Source organism: Maniola jurtina, chromosome 12, assembly GCF_905333055.1.
Source record: "Maniola jurtina chromosome 12, ilManJurt1.1, whole genome shotgun sequence".
NCBI classification, from domain to species: Eukaryota; Metazoa; Arthropoda; class Insecta; order Lepidoptera; family Nymphalidae; genus Maniola; species Maniola jurtina.
This window is the reverse complement of record NC_060040.1, coordinates 14,978,432-14,993,700: the sequence shown is the minus strand read 5'-3', so window position 1 is coordinate 14,993,700 and position 15,269 is coordinate 14,978,432. Positions and strand designations below refer to the sequence as shown.

The 15,269-nt window shown below is 44.1% G+C and overlaps 1 protein-coding gene across 3 annotated transcripts; it reads left to right on the top strand.

Moving 5' to 3' along the window:
• Positions 1–1,147: 1,147 nt before the first annotated feature.
• LOC123870204 (lysosomal aspartic protease) lies at positions 1,148–14,648 on the top strand. Of its 3 annotated transcripts, XM_045913410.1 has the most exons (11): positions 1,148–1,305; positions 1,393–1,495; positions 2,761–2,887; positions 7,508–7,631; positions 7,791–7,909; positions 10,777–10,886; positions 11,277–11,366; positions 11,784–11,940; positions 12,539–12,595; positions 12,813–12,974; positions 13,031–13,190. In XM_045913410.1, exons 2-11 carry the CDS (start codon positions 1,431–1,433, stop codon positions 13,040–13,042), a joined length of 1,023 nt encoding a protein of 340 aa, XP_045769366.1. In that variant the 5' UTR covers positions 1,148–1,305; positions 1,393–1,430; the 3' UTR covers positions 13,043–13,190. The 3 variants fall into 3 exon arrangements, with proteins under 3 accessions (XP_045769366.1, XP_045769364.1, XP_045769365.1); XM_045913408.1 differs by lacking the exons at positions 12,813–12,974; positions 13,031–13,190 and adding an exon at positions 13,927–14,648 and having other exon boundaries at positions 12,539–12,745; XM_045913409.1 differs by lacking the exon at positions 13,031–13,190 and having other exon boundaries at positions 12,539–12,757; positions 12,814–12,965.
• Positions 14,649–15,269: the final 621 nt, after the last annotated feature.

The window sequence follows — 15,269 nt, the reverse complement described above, 5'->3', positions numbered from 1 at the left end:
CCTAGGGTGGATCCCACTCAGAAACGTGTGCCAGAACAATAGATTCGGTAATCGAGTGTTCTGTCACTGACTGTGAGAATGGTGGACGCGTTTTCGAGAATGGTGGATGGTGGAATAGTAATTTACATAGTCTTAGTGGTGGAAGTGGATAAACGGACTAAGCCGGAGGTCAGCTGGTCTCCTTTGTACTGCACCAGTGGGCAGTGGGTCGCTCTAAACCGACACCTGTGCTCGCATATAAGATAGTTTTAAATACATAGGTATTGTAATAGTTAACATTAGATGCAAAAATTGGAGATGGTTAAATGCAATACCTACTGCTTCACAATAAATGTTAACAGCGCCGTCTATTAATATTATTGTGTAGTTATGTTAAAAATCTGATGCCCATTACTAATGAAATTATTTCGTTTCTTTATATTTTATGTAATTTTAGTTTTGGTTGTTCAAGTACAGGATATAATTCTGTTTCTCTCCGCTACTCTCTTTCTGCTGCATATAAACGATCTGCTACGACCCGGAATGGTTGGGTACGCAGACGACAACACAGTAATGGAGAGATACATATCCAGCCCACGCGCTAGTAGTTCGGAGATCAATGAACTCAGGGAGGCAATGGTACTGCGGTTAAACTCCACCCTGAAATACGTTTCAGATTGGGGTGATGCCAATTTGGTAGAGTTTAACGCTACCAAAACGCAGGCGTGTCTACTCACAGCAAAACGGAGTCCTTTTACCTTGACTCCCACTTTCCGGAATATATCTATTAACATCACTGATCACATTGATCTCCTAGGTCTCGACGTCTCGGCTAACATCAACTTCGGAAGATCCATCGAAGCCAAAGCCAAGACCGCCGCAAAAAAACTAGGCATTCTTAACAAGGTCAAGCAGTAACTCACGCCGCGCCAACTGATTGATGACAAACCTGTGAGGATGATACTGCCACTGTCGGAATCAGAATGCCATAAGCCTACGCTGTCGTATTAGTTTACAAATTGCGAAAAACCAAATTAAATTTGAATTTCGCGGGCAGGCCGGTCGCTTGCTGCACTATCCGGTCCGGTTGATCCGTGTGTACCGCGCCTATAATAGCTACTCTATAATTCACAAGAAAACGCCAGTGTCAATTGTGACGTTTTTGTCATTTTTTGTCAATGTCAAATTGCTTTTCCATCCGCCGGTAATCAGATTAGAAGTTTTTTAATTACTTGCAATTTTATCAATTATCGCAGCAAATAAATACAACGCTCGCAATTGTTAGATAACAGTGAATAGTGGGAAACAGTAAAAGTCGCATAAGCGGTGCGTAACCACAACATATCATTGTTCGATTACATGAAGTTGTCCGTACATAGTAACAACGTAATCGAATGTGTTTGTTTTCCGCAGAATCCAGCCGCGGCCGTGAGTTGCGAGTTGCAGTCGAAATGAGGAGAGTACTCCTGTTGTGCGCGGCGCTGGCGCTGGCCACCTGCGTGGCCGGCTTCTCGAGGTGAGCTGGGGTTTCATTGTATGTATATTCAAAACAGATTCAGTAGATACATTCTAATAAAATTCATACCCACATTTTGCCTATGGAATAGGTAGGCTCCCCGTGCGAAGCCGGGACGAGTCAACTAGTGTAATAATGTTGCCTTCTGCAATATCAGCTTCTTGTATCACCATTTATTCATTACAAAAATAGAACAGGTAATTTGCAAAAAAGCCAAAATCAAATGGCCATATCTCAACCAATTTTTTATTTAAAAAATATTTCAGCCCAGCATTAAGGAAATTTAATTTATTTTAATTTAACAAAAAAAAATATATATGTGAAAAAACAAAAAAACTCAAAAAATCGAAATTTCAACTTTATTTTTCAAGTTTAGACTGTTTTTTCATGGAATTTCTTTCAATATTTGAAAAATTCTATTCTGATGGGAAATTGGATTCTATACAACAAGTTTGATATACCTAAAATGTATCCAAATTTTGCTTAGTTTAATAAATACATATATTAAAAAAGCAAAAGTGGTGCTTTTTTACCCCTACCTTCAATTTTCACCCTTTAATAGCACTCTGGAGTTGTATAACCTGTTGAACGATTCCTGGTATGAAACCCTTAGTCTTAGTTTCTTATGGCCCTGTTTTTTAATACATAGTAGCCTATTAACTATTTTCCCGTCAGCGGAATTAAGATCTTATTCAAAAACCGGTCAAGTGTGAGTCAGACTCGCTCACCGAGGGTTCCGTACTCTGCTATTTTTTCCGACATTTTGCACGATATATCAAAAACTATCGTGCATAAAAATATATCTGTTTTAGAATGTACAGGTTAAGCCCTTTCATATCCCCACTTGATAAGTTATCTTACTTTGAAAATTGAAATGTTTTAATTTTTTTTTAAATGATGTAACCACTAATTTGGGGTTTTCAGATTTGTGCTATAAGACCTACCTACCTGCTAAATTTCATGATCCTAGGTCAACCGGAAGTACCCTTTAGGTTTCTTGACAGAAACAACGGACAGACGGACAGACAGACAGATAGACAAAGAAGTGATCCTATAACGGTTCCGTTTTTCCTTGTGAGGAACAGAACCCTAAAAATGATCACACAATTTATAAAAGTGAACCCACTCCTCAGGATATGAGTAACTCCTAAAACTGCAGTAGAGCACCAGTGTAAGCTGCTCCGCTGAGGGTGGAGGCCTTGGTCCCGCAGTGCCATGTCAAGGGGTTGGTGATTATGATAATTAACAAGTGGGCCTGCTCCCAGGATCCCCCTGTACCGCATGCAGTCGGTGCGCAAGCACTTGCACGAGGTAGGGACGGAGCTGCACATGGTCCGCATCAAGTATGCAGCCGCAGGGCCCGCCCCGGAGCCTCTGTCCAACTATCTTGATGTAAGTGGACACTGTGTCATTATTTCAAACAATACATACTATGATATTTGAGGTGCTAAATACAATTGTATAAATTCAAATTATATTATATATTTGGCATATATTTTTCATATATTTGGCAAGCAAACACTACAAGCTTGCTTAGTTCTATTTTTACATTTTAAATGTGAATGTTGATGCAAAGATTACAAAATGTCACAAGAATGAAACGTACAAAGGACTAATACAAGATTTACTTATGCATAAAAGTAATTCATATTTCATTAACATTTATTCAATGAAATGTACTTAAATGATTAAGCATTTATTTATGAACAAGGCATGCGCATCAAATAAAAGGTTGTTTGGAGGACATCACTTTAAGCAATAAGGCCACCTTTGATTATCATTTGTTAGTTTTTAGTTCCCATGTGTTATTCTTGTTTAGTGTGCAACAATGGAGTCTCTTATGCACACTAAACAAGAATAACATTACAGAATCTAGGTATCTAAGGCCTTTGCATGTAGATTGCAATTTAAGCTATAGTTAAGGATTTTTGCAATATGTAAACTAATAAACAGACAAACCATTTCAATTTTATAGTAGAGAGGTGAAATGTAGATAATAGGTACCCATGTACAGTGCAGTGTTGTTTGTGTGCCTGACTCGCGCCAGATAACCCCGAGCAACTTATCCAGTGTAACTGACCTGTGATTGCTCGGATGCCCACTTGTTATTACAGTGGGACAACATAACTGGAGCCTCATTAACATATTTTCTTTTTCTTTGTTTAGCTATCAACATAAACATGATATCTCATTCTTAGAGTTCCATAGTAAAGCAAATAAACTGCAGTACAAAGAAACCCTTCTAGTTTAGTCCAAATTGTCTGTGTGTCTGTATGTCAAGTGCAAAATGCAATTTCAAAAGTTAACTGCAAGAGCTCGTAAGTCGTTTTACGTTATAGATCTCTGTCTGCTACACAGAGGTATACTATTTTGATAAAAATTCCTGGATATGAAAAGCAAACCGAAAAAAATTTTGGTTTGCTCCCTCCTTGAATAGGTATTTTTAAATTATTTTTAGGCTTACAAAATATGGTAAATTCTTTTGATGATACAAAAGCACATGTAAAAGTTTATTTGCATAAAATCCATATATTTTATTATACTGACCATCCAAGTTTTTAGCAACTAAGATGGCTATCTTACGAGTGACCAGTCATTAAGTGCAACTTATTTCACAATGTAATCGCCAAGGTGTGTTTGGAATGCTGCGCTGTTTGCTGTTGCTTATCAACACTCAACAGCTACGCACAAATAAACAACCTCAGCTTGAACTTTGAAGCATTGTTATTAGTTTCCTCATGACAAGGAAAATATAAAGGAATCGTTGATATGCTTTAATTGGTGTTGACAAGTTTACCTCCTCGTGCAGTTCATTATACTTATCTACTAAATGGTAAACAAGTGTTTTTGTTCATTTCATAAGTGTTAGAGATTATTATGTATTTTGTCATTAGCTGATATTTGGAACGACATATTTGCAGTCCTAATATCATTCAAAGTCAAACCACATTTTTAGTCTTTTTTGTAGTTTTTATTGTTAGTTTTAAAAATTGTTGTACTTTTGGCTTATTGAGTAATTAATTTAATTATTATAGATTTTATGCAAGGAATGTCTTAGGTTAAGTTTTACTATTTAGAAGTTTTAGATTAAGCATGTTGAGTTAGCCTGTAAGTGAGTATACATTGATAGTCCTAAGTTTATATAAGTCGTCATAATTACTTTTCTTTGTATACCGTTGGCTTCCTATTAAATAAAATAAAAAATAAAATAAACACATTAAAAATGTGCAAGTTGTCTACACTATCTGTCATGCTTTGCGGTTTTTGTGCAGATCTAAGGACACTGGTCCTAAGTTCTGCAACAGTCATAACCGACCATTGCTTAGAAAGTCATAACCGACCGTAGCAAATCTGCTTATAGTCTGTCCACTGATCGCAGATCACACAAAGTCCATGAAATTTTGCAGACATATTCTAGAAACTAATATCTGTGTCTGTGGTGTTTTAGAATTTTCTAAAAATATGTAGTTTTAAAATTACAGGGGCTCAAAGTTTTGTATGTAAATTTTTAAGACCGCGTAACTTTGAAACCGAATATTTTAACAGAAATTTGGATGGATATTCAAATGAAATTGGAACTACGTTTGTATGAAACGAGTGACGGAGAGAGCCCTCTTAATGCTAGAAAGTCTACTAACTCAGCTTATATTAAAAAATCTAAAAATAAGTGCATTGCAACAAGGAATGTAATTAAAAACAAAAATGACGGTACTAAAGTCTGTAAAGGAATAGACACAATTAACGTTAATGGAGTAGATATTCGAGAACCTCTACAAATTGCACGTGCATTTAACGAATTCTTTATAAGTGTAACATCTAAAAGTTTATCTAATAATTTTAGTGTAATACCTATCAACAACAATTACGAAAACATCAATCCAAGCATTTTCTTAAGTCTATGTACAGAAACAGAAGTTATAAAAGTAGTGAAAACATTAAATAACTCTAAGGCAGTTGGATATGATTGCATTTCAACGTATATATACTGTATATATTAAAAAACTGTATTAATACCGTAGCACATGTGCTTACTCATTTAATAAATTTATCCCTTAGTCAAGGAACTTTTCCCGAAAAATTAAAAATATCAATTGTCAAGCTAATACATAAGAAAAATAACCCAAAAGACATGGATAACTATAGACCTATCACCCTAATTCCAATAATTTCAAAAGTTTTTGAAAAAATTATGCACAGTAGAATGACATCTTTCATAAATAAATTCAATATTATAACAGACTAGCGACCCACCCCGGCTTCGCACGGGTGTTCCGGGATAAAATATAGCCTATACGGATTCGGAAGAATCCCTCTAAGTAATGGTAAAAGAAATTTTGAAATTGGTCCAGTAGTTTTTGAGCCTATTCAATACAAACATACAAAAATACAAAGGTTTCCTCTTTATAATATTAGTATAGTATAGATGAACAAAATGGATTCTTAAAATCCAAATCAACAACTAGTGCTGTTTATACATTAATGAGTACAATAACAACTAATATAGATAGAAAAAAACCAACTACAGTAATATTTTTTGACCTTAGTAAAGCGTTTGACCTTGTTGACCATAATATACTAATAAATAAAATAGAAAAATATGGTATCAGAGGAGTGGCATTGGATTGGATAAAAAGCTATTTACATAACAGAAAACAGTGCGTTGAAGTGACTAGAATAGATGAAAAATTCGAAACAAAAACATATAAATCTGATTTTCAATATAACAAATCTGGGGTACCTCAAGGCAGTGTTTTGGACCCTTTATTATTTTTACTCTATATAAATGACCTGCCCAATATAACTGACTATAAATGTATACTATTTGCAGATGACATATCTATTGCTATTCCTTACGACAAACAGAAAAATGACTACGAAAATGAAATAAATTTAACGGTAAATAAAATTGTAAATTGGCTCCAAATCAATAAATTACAAATAAATTTAACGAAAACAAAATATGTACAATTCTCAAATTATCAAACTAAAAACAAAAGTTTAAAAGTAAACTACCAAGGTGAAAATCTGCAGCAATGTGCTGAGGTGAAATTTTTAGGAATACCCCTTGTTCAGCATTCCTTATGGAAACCTCACAAACCTCCAAAATACATGTAAACGAGTAAATAGGTTCGCATTTGCTTTGAGACAGTTAAGACGGACAGTGAATGAAAAATCCGCGTTTATTGCATATCATGCTTACGTTGGCTCAATATTGAGGTACGGAATAGTAGTATGGGGTTGTTCCACACATTTAAAAATACTTTTTATAGCACAGAAAAAATGTGTGAGAGCTGTATGTGGAGTAGGACCTCTCCAATCATTTAGGCCGTTATTTAAGGGTCGAAAGCTATTGACACTACCATGCCTTTACATTTTAGAAGTAGGAATTTCCGTAAAAAAGAACCCGCATTATTTTGAAAATTTAGGAGATAAAAGTAAAGTTCTACTTAGGGATTCCACAAAAAAAAGAATGCCAGGCTGTAAAAGTGCTATTCTATTAAAAAACTTCGCAGTAAAATCAATCATAGTTTACAATAAAATACCAAAGGCGTTTAGAGAACTTCCATTAAACTTATTTCAATTAAGGCTTAAACGGTGGCCAATAGAAAGGTGCTTCTACACAGTAGATGAATTTTTGAAATTCAAAGAATAGTTTAAATAAATGAATCTTTAATATGAATGACTCTGTAACTTAAATATGAATGACTTTGTACAAATTTTGCATGCCTGATTATGTAAGGTGAAACATTTCTACTATGTATTACACAATATGTATTTAATAACGTCTAACTGTAAAAAATAATGTTTCTGCAAATAAAAATCTTGTATCTTGTACAGATTGAATGCTACAGGTTTCTATTTCAGTTCAAGTTCTCGATATGTGGCTGTTGATGCACTTAAGAATTCGAGCTTTAAAACAAAAAGATTAGGTTCAGTTTGCTCTCATAATTGATGCGGTTTGTTTATCTTTAATCTCAAGCAAAGATAGACTAAGTCATATTTGGTTTGCAGGCACAATACTACGGCCCTATCTCGATCGGCAACCCGCCGCAGACGTTCAAGGTGGTGTTCGACACGGGCTCCTCCAACCTGTGGGTGCCCTCCAAGAAGTGCCACTACACCAACATTGCTTGCCGTGAGATTTGTTTTCTTTTTTTCAACCAGAAAACCCCCTGATATTTGTGTTTCAGGGTCCTTGAGTGTCGTAAATATTATTATTTAGTTATTTTGTAAAATTATTCATACATTACAATCTATATTTTCTTACCACGGTACTCCTTGCCTCTGTCCGCAGTCCTGCACAACAAGTACGACAGCAGCAAGTCCCGGTCGTACCGCAAGAACGGCACGGAGTTCGCCATCCACTACGGCTCCGGCAGCCTGTCCGGCTTCCTCTCCACTGATGACGTCACTGTGAGTTGAACGTCTCTTCCTTGCCTCTGTCCGCAGTCCTGCACAACAAGTACGACAGCAGCAAGTCCCGGTCGTACCGCAAGAACGGCACGGAGTTCGCCATCCACTACGGCTCCGGCAGCCTGTCCGGCTTCCTCTCCACTGATGACGTCACTGTGAGTTGAACGTCTCCTCCTTGCCTCTGTCCGCAGTCCTGCACAACAAGTACGACAGCAGCAAGTCCCGGTCGTACCGCAAGAACGGCACGGAGTTCGCCATCCACTACGGCTCCGGCAGCCTGTCCGGCTTCCTCTCCACTGATGACGTCACTGTGAGTTGAACGTCTCTTCCTTGCCTCTGTCCGCAGTCCTGCACAACAAGTACGACAGCAGCAAGTCCCGGTCGTACCGCAAGAACGGCACGGAGTTCGCCATCCACTACGGCTCCGGCAGCCTGTCCGGCTTCCTCTCCACTGATGACGTCACTGTGAGTTGAACGTCTCTTCCTTGCCTCTGTCCGCAGTCCTGCACAACAAGTACGACAGCAGCAAGTCCCGGTCGTACCGCAAGAACGGCACGGAGTTCGCCATCCACTACGGCTCCGGCAGCCTGTCCGGCTTCCTCTCCACTGATGACGTCACTGTGAGTTGAACGTCTCTTCCTTGCCTCTGTCCGCAGTCCTGCACAACAAGTACGACAGCAGCAAGTCCCGGTCGTACCGCAAGAACGGCACGGAGTTCGCCATCCACTACGGCTCCGGCAGCCTGTCCGGCTTCCTCTCCACTGATGACGTCACTGTGAGTTGAACGTCTCTTCCTTGCCTCTGTCCGCAGTCCTGCACAACAAGTACGACAGCAGCAAGTCCCGGTCGTACCGCAAGAACGGCACGGAGTTCGCCATCCACTACGGCTCCGGCAGCCTGTCCGGCTTCCTCTCCACTGATGACGTCACTGTGAGTTGAACGTCTCTTCCTTGCCTCTGTCCGCAGTCCTGCACAACAAGTACGACAGCAGCAAGTCCCGGTCGTACCGCAAGAACGGCACGGAGTTCGCCATCCACTACGGCTCCGGCAGCCTGTCCGGCTTCCTCTCCACTGATGACGTCACTGTGAGTTGAACGTCTCTTCCTTGCCTCTGTCCGCAGTCCTGCACAACAAGTACGACAGCAGCAAGTCCCGGTCGTACCGCAAGAACGGCACGGAGTTCGCCATCCACTACGGCTCCGGCAGCCTGTCCGGCTTCCTCTCCACTGATGACGTCACTGTGAGTTGAACGTCTCTTCCTTGCCTCTGTCCGCAGTCCTGCACAACAAGTACGACAGCAGCAAGTCCCGGTCGTACCGCAAGAACGGCACGGAGTTCGCCATCCACTACGGCTCCGGCAGCCTGTCCGGCTTCCTCTCCACTGATGACGTCACTGTGAGTTGAACGTCTCTTCCTTGCCTCTGTCCGCAGTCCTGCACAACAAGTACGACAGCAGCAAGTCCCGGTCGTACCGCAAGAACGGCACGGAGTTCGCCATCCACTACGGCTCCGGCAGCCTGTCCGGCTTCCTCTCCACTGATGACGTCACTGTGAGTTGAACGTCTCTTCCTTGCCTCTGTCCGCAGTCCTGCACAACAAGTACGACAGCAGCAAGTCCCGGTCGTACCGCAAGAACGGCACGGAGTTCGCCATCCACTACGGCTCCGGCAGCCTGTCCGGCTTCCTCTCCACTGATGACGTCACTGTGAGTTGAACGTCTCTTCCTTGCCTCTGTCCGCAGTCCTGCACAACAAGTACGACAGCAGCAAGTCCCGGTCGTACCGCAAGAACGGCACGGAGTTCGCCATCCACTACGGCTCCGGCAGCCTGTCCGGCTTCCTCTCCACTGATGACGTCACTGTGAGTTGAACGTCTCTTCCTTGCCTCTGTCCGCAGTCCTGCACAACAAGTACGACAGCAGCAAGTCCCGGTCGTACCGCAAGAACGGCACGGAGTTCGCCATCCACTACGGCTCCGGCAGCCTGTCCGGCTTCCTCTCCACTGATGAAGTCACTGTGAGTTGAACGTCTCTTCCTTGCCTCTGTCCGCAGTCCTGCACAACAAGTACGACAGCAGCAAGTCCCGGTCGTACCGCAAGAACGGCACGGAGTTCGCCATCCACTACGGCTCCGGCAGCCTGTCCGGCTTCCTCTCCACTGATGACGTCACTGTGAGTTGACCGTCTTTGTATGATGACGACGGGGGAGGCAGGGCGAGAATTTTAAGATCGCGATTTGCGCCAGGCAAGTGGCCATTTCCTCTGCTGAACTGAGTTAAGGAAAGTATTCTGCGTATGCGGTATTTCACGTATTTGACAGCAGCCTCCCAAATCCCGCCAAATTGGGGGCTATCCACCGGGAAGCTGAAGTTTATACCTTGGTTGATCAGCTCATTTCACGTTCCAATGAAAGTAGTCCCGCTGTCGGAAAATATGTTGACCGGTTTTCCTCGCCTTGATATGAAACGATTCAGAGTCACCAGGAACGCCTCCTTTGTAAGATCCGGTTCGAAGGACCATTTGTTTGATGTTACCTCTGGCTGTAGTTAGGCACTGCTTAGTTTAAGGCACCTTCTCTATTCCGTGGAGTCGCCGATTAAGCAGGCGAGTGGATATATGTTGAGTTTAGGTCCCTTTATTGATTAAGGAGAAATAATGTCTTATCGATTAACGTTCTGCTTCTGTAAAAGTCACTTTACTGTCACTGTCTATAAGTATGACCCTCATTCACGATCTGCTTGTAATGTTGTATTCCCTACAGTAATATTTTCCACCACTCTGTTCCACTTAGTAGAATAGACAAACCGTTCCGGTGACCGTACAGCGGTCGCCGGCGTCGGTCTGTCAGTACTGAGAGTGCGTGTGGCAGGTGGGCGGGCTGACGGTACGCGCGCAGACGTTCGCGGAGGCGATGTCGGAGCCCGGCCTGGCATTCGTGGCCGCGAAGTTTGACGGCATCCTCGGCATGGCCTTCTCCAGGTAAATAAACTTCTTCCTGTCCTCGTCCCATATAGGGATGAGGACAGGAAGGTGAAGACATAACATGCGTTTTTTTTTTAATTTATTAATTTACAGGCACAAAAAATCCTTATATATCGTCAAACTGCATCACAGTTGTTGGCGTGCTGTTTCCACATTATGCATCCCTTTTACCACGTATATCCCTCTCTACTCTTTTCATATTGAGCAATGGTGTCACAGACAAACCATGCATGCACAATTTTTGTCTGTAATATCATTTAGAATACGTGTATATGTCGGCTTCACGCTCCGCTCTCTACTGTGTGCGTATAGCAGGGCGGATGGACATTGCGTTGGAACATCCGGAGCGCTCCCGCTGGAGCTGTATGTGAATGTTGTCTGTTGCAGCATCTCGGTGGACGGCGTGCCTCCCGTGTTCGACAACATGGTGGCGCAGGGCCTCGTGCAGCAGCCCGTCTTCTCCTTCTACCTTAACAGGTATCGCACACCTAGCCATTTAAACTATGCTCATTATACTGAACATCAAAAGGCAGGTCGGAACCATCTGAGGGAGAGTTATTTAAAGTGTACACCATACAAAATGATCAACTGAGAACCATGATATCTGCTGATCCACTCGAGACCGGCTCTGCGGAGCACTATCCGCAGTAATGCAGGAGCACTGGAGAAAGGGGTTCAAATTAAATCTAGTAAACCATCCCAGCAGTTCTGCTGAAAATAGAATAAAAAGTCCAAGGGAAAATTATATCTTGTATTGTATAAAGTTAATTTCAACACTCAATCGTCATCGCAAGTTCATGTTCCTCTTTGGTAATCGTCACACCGCCGCTCTAAGCTGCGGTTCGCAAGTTGCGCCCGCGCTGCGCATGGGACGTTCACTATGGCACTCGGCAGGGACCCGGCGGCGCCGCAGGGCGGCGAGATCATCCTGGGCGGCTCGGACCCGGCGCACTACCGCGGCAACTTCACGCGCGTGCCGCTCTCCCGGGACACCTACTGGCAGTTCCGCATGGACGCCGTGCGCGTCAAGGGGGCCTCCTTCTGTGAGGGCGTGAGTACCGCTTCCCTTCCTCCGAACACTTCGAGACTCATGTCAATAATACGTTTACCATGTGTACGTGCGAAAATAACTGTTATTTAATATATTCAAGGCCAGTTTGTCATATTTCTATTACAGAAAATGTTCCCTTACCATGCTCAAACAAATGTTATCACTTTAATTATTTGCGTCTAAAAAGATTAACTCCAAAGTATTTTTTTTGTATTCAGATATAAGCTAGCCCTTGACAACAATCCCACGCGGTGGTAAGTGATGATGTAGTCTGAGATGGAAGTGGGCTGCCCCCTTCGGTTTGTACACGGTGTCGTATCAGAATGCTAAATCGTTTATCCGCACGGTAGTAACTGCACACGGCCGAAGCCTCTGACCAGACCAGACCAGAGATTAAGAAATTGTAAAATTCCAAATCCTGCCGGGAATGGAACCCGGGACCTCCCACTGATAAGAGCACGGCGCTTGCCACTTCACCATAGAGGTCGTCAAACATTAACAAATTCAGGCTCGGAGAAATTACCAAAAACTACATTAAAAAAGACGTAAGGTTTTTCCACACTGTCAGATTATAAGTAAACTCCACGATCGCGTGCAGGGCTGCGAGGCGATCGCGGACACGGGCACTTCCCTGATCGGAGGCCCGGTGTCCGAGGTGGCCAAGCTGAACGCGGCGCTGGGCGCCACGCCGCTCGCCTTCGGCCAGTTCGCCGTGGACTGCTCGCTCATACCGTCGCTGCCCGCCGTCACCTTCACCGTCGCCGGCCAGGACTTCACGCTAGAGGGCGTGGACTACATACTCAGGGTGAGTCCCTCCACACTCCGCACCTACTACTCCGGGCACTTCCCTGATCGGAGGCCCGGTGTCCGAGGTGGCCAAGCTGAACGCGGCGCTGGGCGCCACGCCGCTCGCCTTCGGCCAGTTCGCCGTGGACTGCTCGCTCATACCGTCGCTGCCCGCCGTCACCTTCACCGTCGCCGGCCAGGACTTCACGCTAGAGGGCGTGGACTACATACTCAGGGTGAGTCCCTCCACACTCCGCACCTACTACTCCGGGCACTTCCCTGATCGGAGGCCCGGTGTCCGAGGTGGCCAAGCTGAACGCGGCGCTGGGCGCCACGCCGCTCGCCTTCGGCCAGTTCGCCGTGGACTGCTCGCTCATACCGTCGCTGCCCGCCGTCACCTTCACCGTCGCCGGCCAGGACTTCACGCTAGAGGGCGTGGACTACATACTCAGGGTGAGTCCCTCCACACTCCGCACCTACTACTCCGGGCACTTCCCTGATCGGAGGCCCGGTGTCCGAGGTGGCCAAGCTGAACGCGGCGCTGGGCGCCACGCCGCTCGCCTTCGGCCAGTTCGCCGTGGACTGCTCGCTCATACCGTCGCTGCCCGCCGTCACCTTCACCGTCGCCGGCCAGGACTTCACGCTAGAGGGCGTGGACTACATACTCAGGGTGAGTCCCTCCACACTCCGCACCTACTACTCCGGGCACTTCCCTGATCGGAGGCCCGGTGTCCGAGGTGGCCAAGCTGAACGCGGCGCTGGGCGCCACGCCGCTCGCCTTCGGCCAGTTCGCCGTGGACTGCTCGCTCATACCGTCGCTGCCCGCCGTCACCTTCACCGTCGCCGGCCAGGCCTTCTCACACTCCGCACCTACTACTCGTCATAAGTATTACATCATTTCTTTACAAGTCGAGAACGTGGATTCGAGTTGTCCAATTGAAAAGCGCTATTTTAAGGTTGCTAGCTTTCGCTGAGTCGCGTAAGCGTTTGCATTCTTTGGAACAGCCGGTCGGCGAGAAGCGGTGCAGCCTGCAGGCAGCTGCGGGTGGCGGCGTCAGCACACCCGGCCCTCACCTTCCTCATCCAGCCGCGAGCTGAATGTTTAATATGCTCGGGCTTGACGACAATGATGCGAGAAGCAGAGCAGTGATGAGATGTAGGTGGAGCGTGGGTCGTAGTACACGTGGATATCGCCGGCAGGTGTCGCAGTTCGGCAAGACGGTGTGCCTGTCGGGCTTCATGGGGCTGGACGTGCCGCCGCCCAACGGCCCGCTGTGGATCCTGGGCGACGTGTTCATCGGCAAGTACTACACCGAGTTCGACATGGGCGGCCGCACCCTCGGCTTCGCGAGCGCCGCCTAACCTCACACCTCCACCCGAGACCTTCCCCGGACACGCGCGATCTTGTAGCCATTGTAACATCTACACCCGTATTCCGAACTACTTGTGATCGCTTAGCGGTAATCTTTCGCGCTCTAGACAACTGCGTTCGTGAGCGGCAGAAAGAGATAGCGAATAGATCTGTTCTGGCTCAATTTCGCGCCAGCCGATTGAAAGGTTGACTGCTCGAGGACGTTTAGCAGCTCTCATTTGCTATATTTTGAAGTATATACCTACTAATTTACTTTGCCTTATGTTTTTTAATGTATTGTCTTATATGCTGTAGCCATGATGTTATAGATGAAATAAAGTAGATTTTAGATCTCGTTTGTTTTAGATGTTACTGCAATAATTTAGATGTTAAAATGCAATAAAATGTAACGAATTTCTTATGTACCAAAGAGTTGTAACTTGTAACTCTATATCTCTCATCACGGGTACTGTCCTACTGCTAGCAGTTTTTTTTAATTGTTGAATAATTACTGCTCATGACAATATTACAGTAATTTTTAATTATTATTTAATAAACGTTTTAAAATTAACATGGCGTTTAATTCTAAACCCATCACACGGAATACATGTTCCGGTGCACTTCTTGAAATCATTCAAGTCAGACACAGTTCGAACTTACCTTTCAATAATATGAACTGGAACTTTTTTGCATAAAATACGTATTGGTCAGCTCAGCAGTAGCATAGTGTAGTATGGTAGAAACTTTGATCAGGTCTAAGTGTAAGGTGCAGACAGTGAGAAATGTCACAAATCCGTAGATAATCCAGTAGTTTGGTAGTTCTAGTTTCCCGCAACATTTTTCAGAGTATGAAAGTTGATTATATAGCTTTCGACGGTGCTCTTTCGAATTTTCACTGCCAGCTCGTTATATTACCATCGCGCCTCGCGTGCGATCGAAATGAAACAACTCTACCCACAAGTAAACTAGATGATGGCCGCGTGGATTTAGGTTTTCCGAATTCCCGTGGGAACTCTTTGCTAATCCTGGATATTATCTATCTCCATTCCAAAGAGCCAAATCCGTCCAGTAGTTTTTGCGTGAAAGAGTAACAAACACACACACACATACACACAAACTTTCGCCTTTATAATATTAGTGTGAAGTGTGATGCGGAAATGTGGTTGTTTGTTGTTCAATCATCCCGCAACGA